Below are 24,410 nucleotides of genomic sequence, written 5' to 3'. Positions count from 1 at the left end.
TAAACATAAATCAATCAATTTGAAACGTGAATGTTCGACGATAAACAGGTGTTCCTTCTCTGTCTCCAATTAAAAAAGCGTATTTTCACTTCGACCTTGTTTTGTAACAATTATCGCTGATTATGCATTATTAATGACGAATCCATAATGAAATGTGGGAGAAGGCATATTCATTTTCGCGACTGGGAAACGAACGATGGAAATAAATTTTTGCCGTTTCCCCGATATAATCGAGCAGGCAGAAGTTGCGCTGGCTATTGGCCCGTGATAAAATAAAAACAAGACTAATTAATCGTTTGCGCAGATCGATCAGTGGATGTGAGCTAATTTGACGTAGTCCTTTAAACACACATAGCTCGTGGAGTAATTTCGAATTACCTATCCAAGAATTTTAACGTATGATTCGTAAGCGTTGAGAAAATTCTTCCACCGACAAACTTTCATGGAAAAATCGTGCATTTGTCAAAGAGGTGATCGCGTGTCTTTTTCTCTTCGTCTTCCTTCTCCTTATCCTCTTACCTCTCACGAAACTCGACGTAACCGCCGATGTCTCGCGCTATCTTTCGCGGGGGAAGACGAGTGTCTCTGACAAATCGTCATTTCCAGGAACAAAGTAGAAATGCCGGAGAATGGTTCTGTGTCTTTCCTCTCGTTTTTCTCCATCCTCTTTCGTCTTTCGTTTACCATCTCCGCAGGATCGAGTCTAGCCAAGCATTCGCTTTCCTCACACATCTTTCCTCATACACGCGAGAATCGCATTATTTTTCACCTAAGAATCTCCTCTCGCCTCGTGTGCTCTCTCGTCTATCATCTCAAACTCCCCCTGTCCCCTCGAACACGCTGGCATTCGGCTCTCTTTCTTCTCTTTCACTCCTGCTCCATCTTCGATCCACTTTTCTTACTCGTTGCGCTTTTCATACGAACCGCGCACACTGCTGGTACTTATTCTGACGTAAGCACAGCCGACGAAAGCGTATGCTTTTCTCTCATACAAAAAATTCCTCCCTTTCGTTCTCTATCCTGTCTATTGGCCGTTATCTTAGTTTTCTTACGTTAGTTTCCTTCTTAGTTAATACCACCCTCGCTATTTATCTTTGGTTTTAATACATACGAGTGTCTTAACCCTTTCGAGCGTGTTAATTAAATTAGCTCTTTCTGTTAGTATATCTATATATTGTACATTCATAAGAACGAAAAATTATACTTATAACGAGTATTAGGCAAAATTGTGAAAGAAAATCCGAATATACCCCTTCTTTTTTTTTCTTCCTCGTAACGGAATTTCTCTTGAGATAAGGGAAGAGTTTTTAATTTATCATCGCGTATGAAATTAATCGAAATCACGGTTATCTACACGAATGCGAAGAAAAATTGCGTTTTGCGAACGACTAAGTTACTTTTAAGTTAAGTCTTCTCTCTCTCTCTCTCTCTCTCTCTCTTTCTCTCTCTCTCTCTCTCTCTCTCTCTCTTTCTCTCTCTCTCTCTCTCTCTCTCTCTCTCTTTCTTTCTCTCTCTCTTTCTTTCTCTCTCTCTCTCTCTCTCTCTCTCTCTTTCTCTCTCTCTCTCTCTTTTTCTATCTCTCTTTCATACTTTTAATTCGGTTAGACACGTTGCGGTTGAGGTTATTAAGGTCGACGTTGGCTTATTACGAAGAAGGCAGGTGTTAAGATCTCCCTGCGCAGCACATATTTTCTAGGCTGTCCGTCAATTTTCATTTGAAAGTTTTTCCTTCTCTTGCTATTTCCATCTTCCGCATGGCGCCATTGCCGTCGTCTCACGATTTTTTCTTTCTTTCTTGTTTTCTACTACGACAACAACTGAGACGATAGGAAGGTTTTTTCTTTCTCCAAAGCTAACACTCTTCACCTTAACTTTTTCTACTTTGTACTTGATATACGTTCAAATTTCTCTTGACGTTGCCATTTTCTTTTCATTGCGTTACGCGCAACTCCTTATCACCTTGGTCACCCGTTATCTTATGCATCGCCATCGAAGTAATTCAGTCAGAATAATGAAAACAACTAGAAGAAAAACTTTTGCGCCCGTTTATATTTCGTTTCCTTCATGAGTCAATATTTTTTATCGAACACGTTATTTGGTAAATAAAATTCTCTGCTTTGATCGAGAAAGAAGTCGAAAAAATCTGAAATGTTTACATTCCCGTATGTCATACTTTTTTTTTTCAATGTTTACAATGTCAACACGATTTTATTTTAGTTTTTTAAATATTACGTTTGTAGGTTATTTATTGTGATTGGTAGTGGTTGTAACAAAAATATATGATCTTGGTTTGGTCTGACAGTTATATTTAAAAATAAAAAAAAACTTAAAATATACTTCTTATATGTATATATATCAGACTTTTTTCATTTTAGCTTTTTGATTCAATTCTATACTCTTCGATTTTCTATCTCTGAATAATTTACTCCTCTGTCCTTAAACGAAGATAATTCCTTTATTCGTATTTTCTTATTTTATATTCGTTATTCATTTACATAATTTTACATTCATTTACTCATCATTCTCCTAATATCCATTCTCAGAAGTTATCATCTTTTGTTGATAAAAAAAAATACGTGCGTGATCGCTACGTAAGAAGTGAAATTTGTATAATCGATTTAATTGTTCATTTTGTTTTTAACCCATTTGCATCATGCGTCTACTTAATGTGCCGTATTCAAAAATCAGCAATGTTCAATTGATAATAGGCCCGTATCACCGCGCTTAATCATTCGTAAGTGCAGTACATGACAGAATTATACTTTTTAAAACAGTTGATACATCGCAAGGAACAATAAGTAATCGTGGGCTCACGGATATATCCACGTTCGATGATAAAAGACAGTCGCAGCTCGCGGATATATCCGCGCTTGGTTGCAAATGGGTTAATATAAAAGGAATATTCAAATATTTTCTTAAAGATATTAGAAAGTATCAAATTCCTCTTGTTATTGTCATTCCCAGTTTGCCGAGAGAACACTTTGAATGATCAGACACCTTGAAAACTATGTTTGCCAATGTTTAGTCCTAGTTGTAGGACGTTTCGTTCTACAACATACAGTAACGTACAGTAACGTTCGTTGTTGTAATGTAAACGTTTGATCCAATGTATTTCAGTAGTAAAAGCAATTAGTCGATCAATAATGCGCATATAGCCTAAATGATTTGTGTCAAGTTTCAAGTGTCATCTATATATATGAAATTTAAATATCCTTTTTTTTCCCATTTTTCTTCTCGGTAAGTATATATGTGATACGATTCCTGACAATATTCTTTATTTTCAACTTTAAATTTAAGGCTCAGTAATATTTTTCGATAAGTTCTTCAATTTTGTTTACATTAAAATAATTTCCTTGACACATTCGTCTATGAATTATTTGTAAAAACATTGGTTTTAGAACTATCAATTTAAAGTCATCGTCGATTTCTTTGAAAAGTAAATCCTTTGATTTCGTCTTGTTATAAAAGATCTAAAACTTTATACAAATCACTGTCGTTACATTGTGCTCATTTTATATACGTTGTTAAACTATTTTCACATTCTTCAACAATCAAACAAAACAGCAAAGATTGACGATTCAACGCATCTACATGTATCATGTTCTTGGCTCAATAGTATATTCGAATTCTTTTAAGAGCAAAGTTCATCTGACCAGTCGTACTCATAAATCTCTTTTTTTTTCATTGTCAGAACAAACGCACGGTATTCAGTTACGATCTTGAATGATATTTTTAATAGATCTTAAATCTCTTCGAAGCTTTTATAATTGAAATAATCTCTAATTTATGGCGTCTACTACATAATGTAGGATTTAAGTGAGGATGCGTCGTAGTTTCAATATTAACAGATTTTATTTATAATATTATTAAAAAGAAAACTAAATTATATTACAGAAAAAGAAAAACGAAAGTACAAAGTTTTTTATATAAGTTCGCAACAGTTTCCTAACAATATCATCTTTTATCACACATCGGTTTCCTAAACACATTCCATCATTCTCACTCGCTCAATCCATGTCATTCACACTTGTATCTCAAAACAAATAGGTTGGTTCCTTTCTCTCCTTTTTTTTTAATAATGCACTAAGGTCTATCGCATATATCTTAGACTTCAAACATTTTATGCAATAATTCTTTTTCCACATCCACTCGATATAAATTAATTTTAATATAGATACTTCGTTCAATTATCGTTCAATAAAATGAACGAAGGTATTTCTCTGTTCTTCATCAAACATGAACTTTTTATTCGCCTTTAACAAATTAGATAAAGATCTCGTTATGAGTGAGTAATAAAGAATAAATCTTCTAAAGTATCTTCTTAATTCAAGAAAACTTCAACATACACTTATCATGTATTCGTTGGCTCAGGAAACTTTTTAATGGCTTCTGTTTTACCTTTAGATGAACGTAATTGTTCGTTTTCCATTATATATCCTAGAAATTCGACTTTATAATATAAGCTACAATGTTCCCAATTTATTCGTATTCCTGCCTCACTAAGCAGCATTCAAAATAATTTGAAGTTTTCTCAGATCATTTTCATATTCCATCGAAGATATTATTAGATTATCTAAATACATAAAAACTATTTTTTCGTAGATCAAGTCTTTAAAAACAGCGTTTATGTATTTCTGAAATACTTAAGGGTGAGTTACAAAGATCAAAGAGAATTCGTAAGAATTCATAATGTTCGTCCGGAATTATAATATTTTTGACTGCTTTTTCCCATTTGTACATGGAAGAATTTATCCTTGAAATTAAGAGTACTGAAACATATCGCGTTATGTAACAAATCTAATTGATCTTCTATGAATATAAATGATAGTGAATACCGGTTTTTAACGATCTTTTTATTATTAATTTTCTGTAATCAACGTATAGTTTCACGGAATTACTCTTTCTTTTACAAATACTATTGGATTTACGTAATTAAAAAGAGATGATTGTGGTATGTCTTTATTAATTCTTTCCTGTATCTATATGTTACAATGTCATGTTTGGATGGCGGATAATCGTCTAGTTGGCAACTAACTTAGTAAATGTACGCTTTATATTAAATACGATTGGTATTTTTACACCTTCTTTAGTTTTCATGGTTTTGTAATTCTCAATTAACACTCTGTTTAATATTCTCTTAATACTTGAGATTTGGTACAAGCCGAATAACCAATTTCATCATTTTATTTTTACGTATCAAATTTATTGAATCAATAGAACATGAAAATATTATCTCATGATTGATTAAAATAAATTTTATAAATCACCATTGGTCAGCGAATTAATCATTTCTATACAATATAATTTTTTAAAAATTAATAAAAGATCGTACCTAAAATGTTAATTCTCGTAATCGGCTTCATTTAAAAGAGAATATTTTTTCAAGAAAAGAACGTAGAAAGACGGAAGGAAAATCGCTGAGGAATTCAAGAGTTATATAAATGCAAAATAATGACTATAACCTTCGTTTCTCTCTCTCTATCTCTCTCTCTCTCATCCTCTTTTTCTCGAAAATCGTCGGGAGGTGTAGATCGATAAAAATCTAAAGTTTATCAAGAAAGAAGAAACAAAGTTTTGCGAAAGCGCCTTTGACGTTTCGTCCCTTCCAATTCTTTTTCTATTCAAAGAAAGGCAAAAGAGGCAAGTAGATAAAGAAGATTATAAATTTTTCTTTTTTTATCGGACACTTGCACTCGCACACTGACGAGCATAAACCAAAAAAAGAAATGACAAGGATAAAAAGAGGTAAACGACAAAGGGTTGGATATCACAGATCTAGTGAACAAAATTACTTAAATTAAATTTACGAGGCGTTCCCGTATAGAATGTCGTGACATGTCGAGACATATGATTACATTCGACCTAATCTAAGAGCCCTTTTACAAGAAATGATCAATCGTATCGATCGTTGTATCATCAATGTGTAAACTAAAAAGAGCAACTAATCTCATTGATTGCGCATTTCCCTTGTTTTTCATTTTATCGTGATGGTAGTGAAACACTTTCCGGTACGGTGTTTTGAAGCAAGACTGATAGTTGAAGGTTAATAGTTTCACCAACCGGTGGTCTAGTATCAGAGAGGGAAAATGGCATGATTGAAAGTAATGCCTCACCTCGAGTCGGTGCGACTACAATCTCAACAACTTGTTGCGATAGTGAGCAACTGCAAGCGACTGTTGACTAGTTCGTCAACTACAGTTGCCTTGTATGAAAGCGAAGTGACCGATTCTATGTTAAAATGTGTTTTACAAGTTGCATCGATCGATCGATCACTGCGGATTGATCTTCTCGTATGAAAGAGCTCTAATTGCAATATCATTGGAAACTTGTCGTTCGAAACTGATTCGTTGCAATTGAATATCGAACTTACAAGATGTTTATGCTTATTTAAAAACAGTTTCACTATTATCTATATTACTAAGAAAGCATTTTTTATATTAATTTTTATCAACTTGAATTTTGTACTATGGATGTTTCTACTTCTACAGAATCGTTATAATGAATAATTTTTTGCAATGATTATACATTCTATAATTCTTTATTATTTGTATATATTACTATATATTACTAAACGCCAGCTTACGGCTGTATGAAATAGCTGCTACGTCGTCTCAGGAACGAGGAGAATTTTAAAAACAAATTTTCTATTACGAACAACATGTTCGTGTCGTATGGTTTCCGGTAGGAGAAATACGAAAAGTCTGATAGGGTCTTGGGCCAGCTGCAAAACCGGTCGACCAAAACTTTCGTAGTTTTCGGATTTTACGGGTTGCTCCTATTCGCAAGGACTATCCGTATCGACCTTGGGTCAGCTACCAGAACGAAAACTTTACAAATTTTCGAAAAAGATCGTTAACTAGTTTTTAAATCGGATTTAACGTCTGAAAATATATCCTGTCGAACGTAGATTCACAGTAGAAAGTCTGTCTGATTTTATTTTCCTTTTTTCATCTCAAACTTATTCGTTCAATAACACGTTGGAATAATTTCAAGTATAATCGTCGTACCAAATTACGATATGAATAATCAATATTTTTATAAGGGATGAATATTGGGAATAGTAAAAATTGATAAAATACGAACGTAGCGATTCGTTTTGAGGGTTCCATTTAGTAATCCGCGAGCGTTTGTAGCAGCGAATGTCGAAAACGAGGCGATCGACGCCGCGTCGAATGAATGGAAAGCGTATCTAGAGCTTTCACGTGGAACGCTATAACGTAGAGCTTTGCTCTACGCATGAGATATGTTCGTATAGGCTAGTATAATAAAATATGAAAAATATAATAACCCGATTATGTTGTACAGAACGCTTCGTTGACTCAACGAATTGCAGAGAGGCTCGGCGTTATTGCAGTAACCAGATCAAACTCTACGTTTCATAAAAAAAAAAAAGAAGAGATAAAGGAATAAAGCATACGTATGTATGTACTATTATTACTACTACTACTACTACTCGCGCACGCACGTACGCATACATACACACAGACACATACATGTATACACACGTACGAGTACATATAAAATATGTATGTACGAACTTTTTCATTCGTTTGCAATAAAGTGGGGAGTACAATAGAAGAATTTTTTATAAAGAGAAAGTGATATTATCGACGTTGTAATATTTCGATTTTTTCGTATATGGCAGTCTTTTTTACAGTCAAGTCTACATTAAATAATTGGAAAAGTTTTAAGATCAGAAATAAGGAAGAAACACGAGACTCGCTGGTGCGATTACATTAGCCTTTCAACTATTTCGTATCTCTAGGAGTGATGCATACATAATTCCGTGACGACAAATGTGTATCCTAACGACACATCTCTCGAAAGCACTAGTCTGAAAGCATTAGTAGTGGCTCTGAGAATCGCTCGAGAGTTCGGCTATGGTTATAATCGGATAATTGGCTTATTTACTACTCTTGTTGCTATATGCACACAGCCTCACGTTACAGTGCTATATTGAATTCATTTATTGCTCGGTCTAATTAACGAGTACGTCAGCATATTTTTCTAATAAATTATATTGTCTAAGAATTTCCTCGTTAATTATAAAATCAATAATTAGAAATTACGAAGGAATTAAGAAAGAATTTCTAAGATTTTCGTTTTAATCCGAACTATGTATTCCGTATTTGTGCATTAGGCTATAGCGTAAGCTTCTCGTGCGAACACAACCAGATCATATATAGAGTGTTCCATTTTGATCAGATCATATCAATCGATGGACCAGTAACTAATGCCGAGAAGTGATTGAATGGACTTTATCTTTGTGACGTAGAGTGCTCTCCAATGACTATAATCATCAATTTTCACGTGATATAGGCTACGATCGTACGATCGAAATGGTATGAACAATCATGGTAAAGTTTCTTTAAAATAAATTCATGGAAAAGAAAAAGCTGGAAATGTATCCTACGGTGACCGATAGATTTGGTCAAACAGTATCAATTATTCGATCTCCCGGAATGATATCAATTATTCAACTTTGAATATTTTGTATTCTGACTGAATAAACCAAATACCGATTCTCGAATATTCCGTGCGGCAAGAAAATAGAAACGGAAAATATCGTGACACGGTCGACTTGCGAGAAAAGCTCTTCTCACGCGAAAGAGCATCAACGACGATATATTTTTGCGGTATATTTTTGCTCTCTACGAGTAATATCCGGTGCCAAGAAATCGCGATTTGTCCGTCCGAATGAAGAAAATCGTTTACCCAAACGGCACTCTTTGGCCAATCAGCTTGGATTCTATCTGCCCTTGCGATAACGCTCGAACATTAATATTTAGTACATTACTTCCAGAAAATTAAAGAATTATCTCTATGAAACGTTTCTTTAAATTCACCAGCTCGAACGATTCTCTAAATCATAGTCATCTCTTTCTCTCTCTCTCTCTCTCTCTCTCTCTCTCTCTCTCTCTCTCTCTCTCTCTCTCTCTCTCTTTCTTATTAACTTCAAGCAATCGCATCTGTGGCAGCGATAGCGTTTCCCAATATATTTACGAGAAATCGTAACTGGAATAGAGCTGCAAAAAAAAGGGAAAGAGAAAGAAAGAGAACGAAGAAGAAAGAAAATGCATTAGAAAATCGGATTCGAAGCTTCGTTCCTGACAACGACTAGCAGGTCTTTACTATTTTCATATACGGCATTGGAAAAGAGAAAAGTAATGGAGTAAGAGAAGAAAAATAAAAAAAAAGAATGTAGATGCTCTAGCATGAGGAAACGAAGACAAGGGAAGGAACGTAGTTGATGTGATATGCAAAAATATAACATATTACGCTAACATGAGCATTGGAACGACGCGTCTGACCCATCTACCGGATGATATTATATAATTTATAGAGCTATATTTCCTCCAACAGTTTAGTTATAGTTTGCTTGGATCAGGAGGATCGAACCATTCCATTTTCTCTCTTCGTTTCTCGTTTGTACGCGGACATCGAAGAGTTCCCACGGAATGGGGACGTGTTTTACGTGAATGCACGTGTCCAATCCCACATAGGCAGTAGAGTGGTGAAGGAGGTGAGGTGAGGAATGAATACAGGAGGGTTGCCGAGGATGCGACGCGCTCTATCTGCGGACTTTGTACGCGCCACGACCGAGAAAAGCCGCACATTCGGAGATTCCAATCTCCAATTAGCTGTATATCAAACGAACGCGTATCGAGTATGAGCCACACCCCAGTTTTTCTTCCTCTTTTTCCGCCATTTTTTCAAATAAAAAATATGCGGAAAGTCTCTCTCTCTCTCTCTCTCTCTTATTCTCTTCCTTTCTCTCTCTCTCTCTCTCTCTCTCTCTCTCTCTCTCTCTCTCTCCCTCTTTCTCTTTTTCTTTCTCTTTTTCTCTGTTTCTATCGCATACACACTCTCGCAGATATCGCGATGACGAAAATAGAGAACTACCACCCTTTCGCGTTTCGAACACGGTTGGCGCGTAACGCTCGTAATAAATACAACGAGAATATACAGGCTTTCGACGAAAGTCCGGCCGATTCCACGGCGAGAATACACATTACGCTTTTTTCTCTTCGATGGAAACACGAGATTTTTCGTTAGGAGAATAACGTTAAATAGCATTTTACATTCGGTTCTCGTTTCGCTCAGCTATTCGCGAACGAAGAGCAAACAAAACATAAATATCGTTTTATCGATCTATGCGCCAGTACTCGCAAGAGCAAGAGCTCGAGCGAGCGAACACGTTTCGTTTGCGTAAATAAACGAAAATTTTCGGATCTCCAATTAGCTCTTTTGCTAATCGACCGTGTATATACGGTACCTCTGACCCATATAGAAACTCTTATATGTATATATATACATATATATATGTGTGTGTGTGTGTGTGTGTGTTATATGTATATATATATATATATATATAAACACACACACAGATAGCGCACTAGTGCACTTGCATATTTTAATAAAAGTATCACGATACGTGCATTAAGTATGTGAGGAAAAACGAACAGTAGAGAATCGGACACTCACTATGAACTCATTTTTCATGCTAACCGTGACGCCGTGCACAATTATAATTTTAAGAATAGAAACACAAATCCAATAGAAACACAAGTCGCGAATAGAAATTAGTAGATAGATGAGTCAGCCAAGTATGAGAATGGCATTCTTGTTCGTTCGCTATACGAGCTCGTTTCGCTGATCTCCTAGTCCATCCAGATTTCGATCTCTAATTAGCTGTATATCAAACGAACGCGCGCACTCTCGATTCAGCCGCCGTCACCGGTTTCATATTTATGGATTCTACATAGGGTGTACAATTGTAATCGTATATTCTCTATATTTATAGATCTCTACGTTAAAGCTAACGTTTGCGTCGATATCTATATCTTTAATTTAAAGTATCTCAATGAAATTTTATAAATAATAAACGTAATAATATATGGATCGAATATATGTATGTAGATTGATTATAACAAACAAAGCACTCTGTATTTACGTAAACGGTTACATACATACATTATTAAAGAATATTAACATTATAATTAAAAATCTTTATATTTTCAATAAAGTTTTGAAGCGAATTGAGAGCGTGGTTTCGGGCGATCTCAATTCTTAGAACTTTTGCGTTTTCCTTTCGATAACTCTTGCTAGCTCTCTATATTTCTCTCTTACTCACGTATATATATATCTACGAGCGACAAGCTGACTGATATGTAACTCGTGCACACGTTGCAATCAGCGGAACGATGGATGGACGAATGGATAGAGCTGCAATATCGGAAGATCGACAGATGATTAATGATTTTCGAAGCCGAGTAAAACCATTTCTGCAACTACCTGGATATATACAATGACTAGTCGATATAAACTTATCTATATGTTCGATATATATTCGATATAGAATCTGACGTAGTAAAATTTCCAAATAAACTTCTTGAACTTTTATCATTTCTAAACATTTTATTAAGACATCGACTCTATCTGAAAACAAAAACAATCTACGTACGAATGTTTTCCGATCTTTTTCTTAAAATATATATTAACACACATATATCGTTTATATATGTTATTAGAAATCGTTGCTGCTTGTTACCATAGTATGGTTCTATTTCATCGTATCTACTCTATTACATCATCGGGTCCCTAGACATAAATTTATAAAAGAAAAGTTCGTCTTCGTCGAGAGGCATTTCCGTTTCCGCGAATTCTTTGATCAGCAGAACGAAAAGAGAGAGAAATAAATAGATAGGGAGGGAGAGAGAGAGAGAGAAAGAGAGAAAGTGGAAAAAAGAAGTGGAGAAGGAGACGGAGGGTTAAAGTCGAAGAAAAAGGACAAGGAGAAGAAGAAGAAGAAGAAGCTGCTAATAGAGAAGAGGATAGAAGACGCTTTCGCTTCGCCTTCCTTCTCGAAACGGCGAAGACTCGAAATTGGAAGGTGAAGCCTTCGAGTGGCTTAAGCTTGTCGACGGTTAACAAGTTTCCGTTGAGGGTCTCTTCTCGTCTCTCTTGTCGTTCGCTCTAGCAGGAACCTCCGGGGTAAATATACCAACTCAACGTACATGTTGTAGGAAATGGTTGTTCACGAGACGGTAAAACATACACTCGGCCTCGAAACGATACGCCTCGTATCCTCCCTCCACCCCCTCCCATCTCTATCTCCTTGCCGGAAGAACGCGCGTAAGCTCAGGATATTGTGTCCGTACAAGCGGTCCCTGTGCCTCTTATTCCCTCTCCCTTCTCAGTTTGTCTCTGACAATCGCGGTAGGTAACATCTTCTACGAGAAACAGCGGCCGGTAAGCTCGATAACCGGTAACCAGTTGGTATATGGAGCACTTTTGATTAAAGCTTCTCGTCGAGCACTTTGTCCGTTGGGATGCCAGAGAAACTCGATTAGTTTAGCTGCACGAAAGGGATACAAGACTTTTGCGGTGCTTCTCGCTCGTAGAGAAAACCGCTGTAAAGGGAAATTCTACCCTCCACCTAGCGCTTTCCTATACCCATCCATCGTCCCAATTCCTCTCCCACTCTTTCTCATCTCGATATATCCTGTTCTATAAGGGTAGCCTTCGGCGATATAGTCGCTGCGTTGAAGCTAGTACGTGCAAACTCGATTAGCTTTTTCGTGCGACGCGATATTAGCTCTCCGGATATCCTTTCGACTTTTTCAACTTTTACGAATCCCATTTTATTCTGCATAGGAAGATAACATGATTTTTCATCATTGATCTTTCATCATAAAATATTATCAACGAAATCTCTTCCATACGTTGTGTTTCGATTATTTCCATCGGTTAAATATCTAGTTCGTTATGATATTTCAGAAGCTTATAATAATGCTCTTATGGAGAAATCGTTATTATAGATACTTATATCTCATCGTTGGAAGCCACTGTTCCAGAAAGCATCGTCAATTGAATTTACTTAACTCAGGGGGAGAAAAAAACGACTACCTCTTAAGCATGGGCGCGGCGAAGAGTTTGAAGATTGAACGAAGGAGGATGAGAAGGAAGGAGGAAAAGAAATGCGCGCGGCAAATACATTGAACTAAAATCGCACGAGAATCTCGCAGTGGAATCGATAACACGTTCGAGTGGTGCTTCATATTGAAAAGCCCCGAGGATACGAATCTGGAGCACGAATTTCTTCCCTTTCACTCTCTCTCTCTCTCTCTCCCTCTCTCTCTCTCGCTCTCTCTCTCTCTCTCTTTCTCTCTCTATCTCACTCTTTTGCCCTCTCTCTTTCACTCCACCTCACTTTCTTTCTCTCTTTCTCTTTCTCTTCTGTGCGAGAGTTTGGTGAAATTTTTGTTCATCTCGAACGAATATTATTGTACATTCACGTCCTTTTCTTAGCACTTGCAATTCACTATTGGCTATTCTATTTCTATATGTTTTGTTTTTATTGTATCACGAAATGTATTTTTACTTCTTTTTTCTTTTTCCAAAGACAAAGAGAAAAGATTTCACAGACGGGACGAACCAAGAAAAATATAAAAGACATTCACGATTCAACTCTTTATGAGATTCTTCAAAACTCAATGATTATAGATACATAGAGGCAGTCGATATTGAGTAAAAAGTTAGCGAATTAACCTAGCAAAGTGATTAATCATAGTGAAATAAATCGATTATATTATCAGCGAATCTCGATTGACTATTTCGCTTATTACAATGTAATCAATCAAGTCATTATTTTTGAATATCAGTGATACTTCTTTTTTAATAACGATCCGATCGAGCAATTCTCGCACCGATATCTGTTATGCAGTCTATGGTAAAAAAATTCGTTCGATTATGATGAAATGTGGAAAAATAAAATCATAGGAGATGCATTGTTACTTTCCGAAATGAATATTATTGTAAATTTCCGTCGTCCCGTATCAGCTGAGACTCTCGAACGCTTATCTTTGCTTCTCTTTTATGGTCGACCTGAAGGAGAGATATTTCTTTCTTTTCAAGACCGATAAATCAAGGCGAACTGTCCGACATGTCGGTCATCAATAACGCTAGTGCTTAGCCTTTTTCCTCACGGCTCACTCGCGCTCGTGTACGTTGCTTTACGCTGGAATATCGAACGTTCTCTCGTAGCTGTGTTCACCACTTACACAGGCATACACGGACATAGCTGTCTCCACGCGTGCGCAACCTCGAAAAACTTGCCACGGCGTATGGTTTAATGGATCGGAACGACGATGTACCGAGTTGTACCGAGTTGCATCGACTCGTTTATTTTTCACAAGCGCCCTTCCACGATGAAGGAAGAAAAGAAAAAAAAAGAAAAGAAAAAAAAAGAAAAATAAAAATAAAAAGAGAAAATACCGAAAGTGATTCTCGCTGTAAATCAGAGTTAAAATTAGAATCTACTTTGTGATCTCGATATCTTTGGAAAAAAAAGAGAAAGGAAAGATTTTTGTATAAGCAAAAAATTAAATAAACAATAACAGATTTCTACATTTTATAAAAGTATAAAGCTAGAAGTATAAAGTTCTATAATTCTTTGCATTCCTGTTTTATCACTGCCTATTACGAGTGAATGATCTCATCGAGTATATCGTGATAGGATTTAAGACAAATGCAACATAAATTCCTTGTGTTTTAAATTCTATATTCACTCGTATTCCAATGACAAAATCATTAGATACACGCTTAGGTATAGGTGTAACCAAAATCACATATCACTCTGAAAGCACATATTCCTTTGATCCTTCCTGAATAAAATGTGTAGAAATAAAAATGACTGGAGTAGCCTAGCTAATGAAATAGCATCCCTTGGTGAATTGAATTTTATAGATCTCACTATGTTTTTATCATGAAGTGAAAGCACATACCGTACATTCCATCAATGATATGGCTGATCAAACGTTGAGCCTTTTTGTAATATAATAAAAATATTCTTCATGATTGACAATGCTCGAGAATCGTGAACGCGTTTAAACAATGGAAATCTAATAAGCATGAATTCGATTTGCAAAATGAATTCTCTGTCCGTACAATGAAAATAAAACGAGAATGATCGAATTCCTTTTACGAATGAGTGGGATAAAAACTTTTTTGAAAGACATGTTTAAAGATACTAGAATCTTGTGTGCATCTACAAGACGACAGTCAATGTTTCTATTCTTTTCTTCCATAAAAAGCCTTAATGATAATTAATCGATCGTATCTTAGAAAAAAATTCTTTCTTATCTCTATATCTTTTCTTTTTCTGAGTAACTCATTTCTTAGCAAGATAGAACCCCTCACCATTTCGCTTGTAAAGCCCCTACGGGAGTGGACGTCAATTTCCGTTCTCAGCCGATGATTCGTGGAATTCTGCAACTTCTACGCTTCGATGCTTATAGCTCGTGTTCTTCAATACGAAGGAATTTATAGAGAAACTCGATTTTCTTTTCGTATAATTCCACAAATTTGTTCCCTATATCCTTTTTAAGATTAATACACGTTTTGCCGTAATATAAGGTGGATTAAATAAAGAGGATTATCTCTAATAACAGTCGTTTTACAAATACTAGGAACATTGTTGGTCTTTTATAAACGAATACGAAAACGCAAAGGAGGATCGTCCAGTTGGAATTTTTTCTTCCAACTATTTAACGTAGATTCTCGTTTGTGATAAATGAATCTATTTATAAAGCTTTCTGGTCTTTACACCGTCAAATCGAAATGAGGCATATTTTTCTTTCTACGTTTTGACGATTATAGTAATGATCCTTCGTTTATATACACCAAAGTCGAATAAAAATACGGATCTGTCTTTTCCAGTAGAGTTCTTAAAAGAGATCATTACGCGGTAATACTCGTTAAGATCGCGGTATAGGAATAGAACAGAACACGATATATTCTTGGTCAAACGAAAACGAAGTTGTAGTCGCTTGGCAATTTCGCTTGGAAAATTGGATGAAATTCGAGGCGAAGGATTAATCGTTAGCGTACTCGGTGGAAACACAATTATACGATTCAAAGAAATCATTCATCTCGTTCTGTATAATGCTTTCCGACTGAATTCGAGTATGCGTGATCCTCCCGATATTCCAAATGAGTTAAAACACAAATGAGATTCCGAAATTACTCATCTCTGAGGAATTTCCGGATATAAAATTTGGTGCCGTGAAATTCTTGAAAAGAAGGATCTCATTTCGAAAGATCGCACAAACTTTTTTACTCTACTTGGCTCGTTTATCGTAATTCAAAAAGTTTCGAGTTACTTTCGAAATGAAGAACTTCCAGACGGATACTTCCGGCGCAATAGTCTAAACAAGATAAAGACAAAGTAACGAGCAACCTTTCGTTACTAGAATTCTTTCGTTTGTCCACGGATTAACAACATCGAAGCGAAACCTCGAAGATTCGAAATCGTGAGACGAATTAAAGGGCTTGATCTAATTAGATCGATCGAAGAAACCTTCCGTTATCTCGACAACTCCCAGTTGTCCCATTCCATTTTTCTTCCATCTTGCTTAATCGATCTACACGAACACCGATCTGTGCTTTCGTAATTGAGAATAAAAGATATCGACGAGTTTGATAAGAAATATAAGAGACAAAAGAAAAAAATTTTTAATAATTAAGCTTGAATACTTGACTAGTTCTTAAATACTCGATTTTGATTCGTCGATATATTTGTCTGTCATATTCCTGTGAACGATAGTTCGAATGAAAAACGAGGAGAAAGAAAGAGAGATGAAGAAAAAAAAAACATTCCTAAACTTCGAACCAAGTCGAACGTAATTTGCAAAGTTGAAAATATTCCTAGAGGATCGGAACTCCATCCAGAGACTCTTTTTGATCTCGATCAAGATTCTCCGAAGGCAAAGAGACGTGCAAGTATATATACACATACGTTTATGAGATCGTAAATGTGCACGAGTACATAAACATACGACATGTATATGATTAATTCAAGTTAGTAAATACAAGCGAGCGAGAACGTACGCAAGTAAAAGAAATTCAAGATAAAAAAAAAGAACGCTAAATACTTCCATATTGTTTTTTAAGATAATGATTTGATTGCAGCATACGATTCCTTTTACATTTTTCATTCTTGCAACAAGTAGTAAATCTCAATAAAAAACAAATTTTTAACTTTGGATTTCAAGATCAAGGTCAATTTTGCGTCAATTTTTTTAAACATATTTTCGTTAATCGTTAGAATAATTTGTAAGAGCCATGTCATAAAACTTTTTAAAGTTAGATTTGTGTTCCGTCCTTAGGATCCTTCTGATCTAACTTTTAATCTTACAGTGGTAAGAAGATAATTCCAGTGCACTTCGAATGCCTCTTTGAAACAGCAATTAGGATTGCTTAGAATTACGTAAGAGAAGTGCACTCAGTGGATGCATTGACAATGATTACATTGTTGTCTCTCTCTCTCTCTCTCTCTCTCTCTCTCTCTCTCTCTCTCTCTCTCTCTCTCTCTCTCTTTCCCTCTTGTAAGTATATGTATATATTTGCACATTCTTTCTTTCTCTTTTTCTTTTCAAAGATCTCTCTATCAAAATGAGTTCGCAAATTCTAATAAACGTACGAATGTTCGTTTCTTTATTCGAGCATTTAAAGCGCAATTGAGAAAAAAGGAAAAAAAGAAAAAATTGAATTTTTCGTAGTAAGATGTCTGAGAAGGAACTATCTTATGAGAGAAAACATTATGAAAATTTTTCTTCGTCTAAGATCCCATGCGGTTGTACGACAAAAACAGTAATTTTCCAAGGTGATAATCATAACTTGCAGATGCAACTTCTTATGGCACGATTCGAACTCGGTTCGGATCTGGGAGACACATCTTTTGATGTCGAATCACTTCTTTTTACTCTATTCCTTCTCCTCGCCATCTACTCTTCTTTAACGGACCATCTGAGAAAATCCCGTCAACGGAGAATGTTTGACACCTTCCCGTTCTTTATTCCGATTCCATCCTTCCCTCTTTGCGATTTTGAATTCGACGCTAAAGTTTTTTCGCACCCTTCGTCTTAGAAATTTGCATTTTGACACGTCGAGAAAATTGTACCTGTCAATCGACCGAACATATCGTTGATTCTCTTCTTCTTCTTTCTTACTGCTCTCTGTCCTTGTCTATCTATCTGTCTCTCTCTCTCTCTCTCTCTCTCTTTCTCTCTCTCTCTTTCTCTCTCTCTTTCTTTTTATCTTTTTTCCTTTTTCTCTAATTTTACTTAAAACTTTATTTTTTTATTTCTGTTTCCTCACGGCAAATTCGATATTTAGTATAATCTTCTAAGAAAATTGAAAGACGATGTTGGATCAAGGATTGTCGAAATATTATGAAGTAGAGAGGAACCGTTTTCTTGAAACAATTCGTACATATTCGGTCGAATGAAACGAGCTCGAAATGTAATTGCAGGACGGCGTACTCGTTTAAAGCGAGAGACAATAGGATTCATTTAATCAGATTAGCATGGGGCTTTCTCCTTTTCTTAAGTAGGATCGTCTTTCTGAACAAAGGTGAGAGGAATTATAATAACGAATACTTTCCTTTCTTATGAATGAACTTCGCCAAACGATCATAACATTCTTCTAAGTCACATATCGTCTCAAAGACATTTTTAATTAATAGTTCCTTGCTATCTCCGGCCTCCGATCGGTTCTCTTGTGGACGTGGACTCGTTAGTCTCATCATAGAAACGAACGAGAGATCGATCTATCCCTCTTTCTCTTCGCTAAGTATAAGAACGCTATAAATTGGGTTCATCCGTTCGTACCAACGATAAGAAAGAACGGTACGCGCGCGTTCACGGCGATCGATGAAATATCATAAATCAAGGCCGCTTCTGAAAAGTTTTCCTAGTCGGTCGCGTCGTTTCTTGTTCACGTTACCCTGCTTTCCTTTTTTTCTCTCTTACATCGCCACCCCGCCCGTCATCAACTTTTCCTCTTTTCGCGTCTCATTTTCATTACGAAGTTCCCGGTCATCAAATTTTATTAGACCCCACTTCAGTATACTGCCTTACTTCTAACTCAATATCGTAGATTCCGAGTCTCGGTTTAACTATTCTCTCTCTCTCTCCCTCTCTCTCTCTCTCTCTCTCTCTCTCTTTCTCTCTCTCTCTCTCTCTCTTTCTCTCTTTTTCTGTCTCTCTCATGAGTCGTCCCATTCTCTTATATCTACTTCCACACACTCATTCGCACCCCTTCACCGTAGTTTCTTTCTCGTCGATCTTTGCCTTCCCTTCCCCTGTGTAAGTGCACAACTTTGAAAGCAGCGATAATTCCGTGCTCCATGAAACCAAGAACAAATTTCCAGCAGGGCCGATGGTAGATGGAGAGGCTAAAAGGAGGAGAGAAAGACAAAGAGGACTGCCAGTGGCATACCTTCGCTGGTACCTACCACTACTCTTCTCTTCTTTTGCTCCTCCTCCTCCTCCTCCTCCTCCTCCTCCTCCTTCTCCTCCTCCTCCTTCTCCTTCTCCTCCTCCTTGTCGGTCCGGTTTTTTTCGTACATTCTTTTATCGCCAGACGATAGCTCGCAGTTTAATTAGGTATAGTACAAGTTTGCTGCTTACGTTTTAGCCAGTAAAGTCCGATAAGTAAGCAGTCAGGCTTCGCCAATAATCGAAGTTCAAAGGTGGAAGCGAATACCTAGAGTTCTCCTCCAAATCGGCTCGAAAAACACGAGTATTTCTACTCGAGGGATTAACGGTTGTGTGTTTCCAATTATCTGTACACTACCAATCCTATTATCCTTAGCTTGTAAAAAGAATTAACGACTCTTTTCTTACCGTGATACTTGGGCTCCATATGTTTCATTGTCAGTGGAATAAAACGTAGACCGATTAATTGAGCTTGCTAGAGATACATACGTCACTCTTTACGATCGATGCACGCAAAATTGATAACGTCTTATTTCCGGCTCCTAATGCGTACTACTCGACGATCCCGAGAAGGCACCTAATCCTCTTTCACATTGACGAATTGATCCACGCTGGATTCTCTCGGTAAATCCTTAAATCTATCCTGAGCGAAAGCAATATCGAGAAGCAATTCCGAGGAAATCGCAACTAGGTCTACGTGTTCGTAGATAAGTAGTGACGATCTAAATCGAGACAATGTTCTATCGTTTCTTCGTCTAACGAAGCATCAATCCAACGGAAAAAGTTTATTGCGTAGAAATTTATTTATACGAGTCATCCTCGGATCTTTGTGTTTCAATGTTAATCGTTATATATAGCTGTCGAGAAAAAACAAAATAGAAGAGAGATCGTGTTATATATAAAGGACACGTACCTTTTGTTGCTGGTTCGTTGGCTCGGTGGCTAAGAGTTGTTTCAAAGCAGTATGCCCGTGTCCATTCGACGTCGACGTAGTGCCAGGCGTACTCGGAGTGCTAGGATTAGAACCGGGTGTGTTTGGTGTATGAGGCCCCGTCGTCGGACTACTGGGATTGACACTTTCGTTTCCCTTACAACCGGCATGATGATTCTCTCTATGCCTCCTTAGACTCCTCGCATCGCAATAGGATTTTCCACAGCCTTCGGCCTGGCACTCGAATGGCTTTTTGTTCCGATGCGTCAGCCTGTGACCGTTCCTGAAGAAAATTGAACAATCGACCGATTTTTTTTAATTTAATTTATATTATTTAGTTTAATCTATTAAAATAAATAAAATCAATTAGTGTTTTTTTAAGAAATACTTTTTATCAAACCTTATCAAATGCGAAAGGGACAATTGTCGGGGAGAAAAAAGGGTACACGATAAAGTTCTAGCCGCTTTGCGATCGTTCAAAACGAGATAACTCTGGTAATGTTCGAAGAAAGAGAGAAAGAGAGAGAAAGAGAGAAAAAGAGAGAGAGAGAGAGAGAGAGTAAATGAGGCAATGGACGATTCGATTATACGGCTATCCTCATTACCGATCTACTTTATCTCATTGTCGGATAAGCTTGGTATTGGTATGTGTGTAGGTGAAGCATTATGCGGGAATCGCGCTTTATCGGCACGAAGCATCTTGAGTGCTTTTGCAATGTGTAACTTCTACGAATACTTGCATCAAGCGATGGGCCCTATCCGGTCAGTTTCTTTTACAAGAACAACGGACCGGCGAAACGCGCATAGTTAACATGCTCATGGAATCAGTCCTCCTAGAATATCCTTTTAGGTCGCCTTCAGGATGCTGGTAAAGTCAAAAGCCAATGTTTGAGTCAATGATCGCAGAACGGAATTAAAAAGTAAAAGAAGGAATAAATCGAAAAAAAGAGATATAAAAAGAGATTTCGAGGAAGCAACAAGTAGCTATACAATCGTGTTCTTTCGAGAGAATACAATCCAAGATAGATATTTTCAATGATGTAAGAAAAATATTTTCGACGATCCAAGAAAAATATCAACGATCTTTCGATCTTCCTTTTTTCGTGAATTTCTCGTCATAATTATATTACTCCTATGATAATTTATGTGATGAAAACAACGTTATTAAGTACTGATGTTCTCTATAGGACATACTAGAGATCAGAGATTAAAGATAGATAAAACACGAGACAATCCTGAATCTTCCTTTGCAATAATATACGTCTTTTCTTTCTTCCGAATCATTCCCCTTCCCCTTACAGAGAAAATGTAATTTCGAAGTTACATTGTTCATCGATACTAATAAAGAAAAAAGAAAAGAAACAGGAAAAAGAATGTTCCTTTCTTATTCCATTTGGTTAGCCACTTGGTTAGCCATTTGGTGATTTATACATAGACGAAATCGGACTGAGTCTTTCCGGTTTTCTGAAAGTTTAACGAGTTCGGAAGGAGTGCGCACCAATCTTTGGCTTCTTCTTTACGAAAGAGAGCTGACACGAGAAAATCTCTTGGACAAGGGTGGACTCGAGCGTAGAAATATCAGTCCCGGTAAATTTTCTAAATGTCGTCGCGGAGCACTCCTCTATCTAGTCAAGTTTTATAGCCTATCGATGGTACGAATGGATTCCTTTAAACTCTCTCTCTCTCTCTCATTCTCTCTCTCTCTCTCTCTCTCTTTCCCTCTTGCTTTTGTTTTTTTCTCATCCACCTTCATCTTCTTTCCTTCCTTTTGAAAGTTCAAACTAAACGCAGCGAGTTTTCATTCGTAAAAGTTAATTTGCTCAACTTTTCATAAGTATGTAGCTATAGGTATTTATTACCAACCAGACTCATCTCGATTTATTTCACTATCATACTTCTCTCTATGAATATATACGAACCTATATATATATATATATATATATATATATATATATATATATATATATATATATATATATATTACATATATTCATATATATATACATATATGAAGAACTTTTCTGCGGCTTGGAAACTTTGAAAACTGAATCCAGCGTTGATTTATAAAATTCAAAAAGAAGCTAAGAGATTCCTTTTATTTCGAGAAAACGATAGAGGCTAACGAAGGGGCTGCCATCTTCTTCTTTTTTCACTCTCAACGTCCCTCCATTGTTTTTCCTCTCGCCAGACACGACAGAGTAGAGCGTTCTTAATGCAAGTGGAAGGAAGGAAGGTAAAAGAGAGGTAGAGAAGGAGGCGTGCGAACAAAGGGAATATCGAAAGCACCGAGGTGGGAAAGCAAGTCTTCGTTCGTAAGACGGCCGAAGGAGAAATTCCGAGCGGACGAAGACTCGGTAAAGGGATAGTGAAAAGGGGAGTGAAAGGGGGGAAAGTAATTCTGTCCTCGCCATTCCTCGTCGTTTCTCAGGGTTTCTCCCTTCTCCACCCACTCTTTTTCCCATAGCCCAACGTTGTTGCAAATCCTTTCGGACGAAGAAACGCGGCTACCTTCTAACAGTAATATACCTTACGCTTCGAAGAAAAGCTCAGTAAGAGAATACCTCTTGAGGTATAAGCGCTTCCTCCCTTCGGTTTTCTTCTCCCTTTCCTCTTACTTCTCTTCCACAATCTACCACTGTCCGTTATTTCACGTACTCTATCAGACCCCTCAGAACGTGTCCCTCAGAGCAATGAAAGAGAACTATGTTGATTTAGTTCGATAACAAAGATACGTCGGGAATGTTACAATGATGTTACAGTTTTTGTCGAAGACAAGCGTTACTTTCAAGACCGTAAAAGATGAAAAACCGTGAACAAATTTTTTTTCTTTCAGCTTTAGAAAAGATTCTGCTTTCAAGAACGTTCTTCGTTATTTTTCTCTCAAATGGGAAGATTTTAGTTTTAGAGAAACTTACAATTAGTTAGAGTATGGATAGATAGCCCTCCGATTTTTCTAACGAAGATACTAGCTTTCTATGTCTTTACTAATTTTTTAAAAATAAAGCTCTGCTTTAGTCATAAAATTCAATGCACTCAAAGGCAGATTTTCAAAAAACTGAATGGAAATTCCCAGAAAATGAAACGTTCTTCAAACGTTCGACTTCTGAATTAATTGAACGTTCATTACTGGAAGTTTCAACGGTTTAAAGATGGACCTCATGCAATGGCATCTACGCTTCGAAATTTCTCACATAAGTGGGAACATTTAGTGAGTATTTTTTGTTTGAAGGGTTTGTGACCTCAACGATAGATATGAACAAAATATGAACTACAAGTGCAACAAGAGAATACTATGTCCACCATGCGCCCATTATATCGATGTATAAGCTTGTGTAAATTATAGCCGTCCCACGCGTATGAAACACTTTGTCCGGAACTTCTGTACACGAGCTTGATCTCGAAGGCCATCAATCAGATAAATCACGATTTGACTTTTATCAATCGGGGTTCGATTCGTTAAAATGATCTTATCGTGATAATAGTCAGCAAATTGTTCGTTAAATTATCACAACCTTCCTTCAACTTGAATCTGCTTGGCCGATGATCAAATATATTGGCTATTTTGTTCAATAATTCATATATCGGGAGATTTAAATAATCCTGCTTCGAGTTTAATCACTTGAAAGCATCGTCTTTCTAATTTAAAGCCGATCAAGACTTTCATAAAATTCTTATTTAAATCGTATGTGCATTGAAGTAATTTAACTTGTTGTCTCCATTTTATAAACAAATCGTCGTCATCTTGGAAGTCACTTAAAAGGTTGCCAATGTTATTGTTGATACTAACGCTCGAACAGGTATTTTATCTTTTATTAACTGACTTAGTTATTATTTATAAATATAATATAATTATTCGATCTTTCTCGGAATTAAAATCTTAACAAGTTCTCATTTCTTATTCCAGTAAAAGCTTCTCCCTTTTAAGCACCGGCTTCACTCACGAACGTTCTCTCCCGAGTTCTTCTCATCTGCCATCTTGTACATCTCAGGACCACTCATTTCTCATATATACTTGATTCAACAAGTCCGATACACAGTCCCGTATACGTCAGTCCCTCCTTCAATAATCGGTTTATCAAGTCTAACTTCACTCGTGCTCGAATTGAAACTCAAGAAATGCTATAAATTCGACTAGCGTATAACTGAACGATTCTCTTACTGATCCCATTACGTCGGCCAGTCCCTCGTGAGCTATATAA

The 24,410-nt window shown here is 36.6% G+C and overlaps 1 protein-coding gene across 11 annotated transcripts in view; it reads right to left on the bottom strand.

Moving 5' to 3' along the window:
• LOC124433118 overlaps window positions 1–24,410 on the bottom strand; it is a 299,244-nt gene that overhangs the window by 46,057 nt on the left and 228,777 nt on the right. For all 11 annotated transcript variants that reach the window (XM_046982751.1, XM_046982755.1, XM_046982753.1 and 8 more), the window contains one exon: window positions 20,194–20,494. In XM_046982751.1, the coding sequence (XP_046838707.1) occupies window positions 20,194–20,494 (301 nt within the window). The remainder of the gene's footprint in view (window positions 1–20,193; window positions 20,495–24,410) is intronic.

This window comes from Vespa crabro, chromosome 2, assembly GCF_910589235.1.
Source record: "Vespa crabro chromosome 2, iyVesCrab1.2, whole genome shotgun sequence".
NCBI lineage: Eukaryota > Metazoa > Arthropoda > Insecta > Hymenoptera > Vespidae > Vespa > Vespa crabro.
Note: the sequence above shows the minus strand (reverse complement) of the source record. Positions and strands in the feature narration are given on the sequence as shown.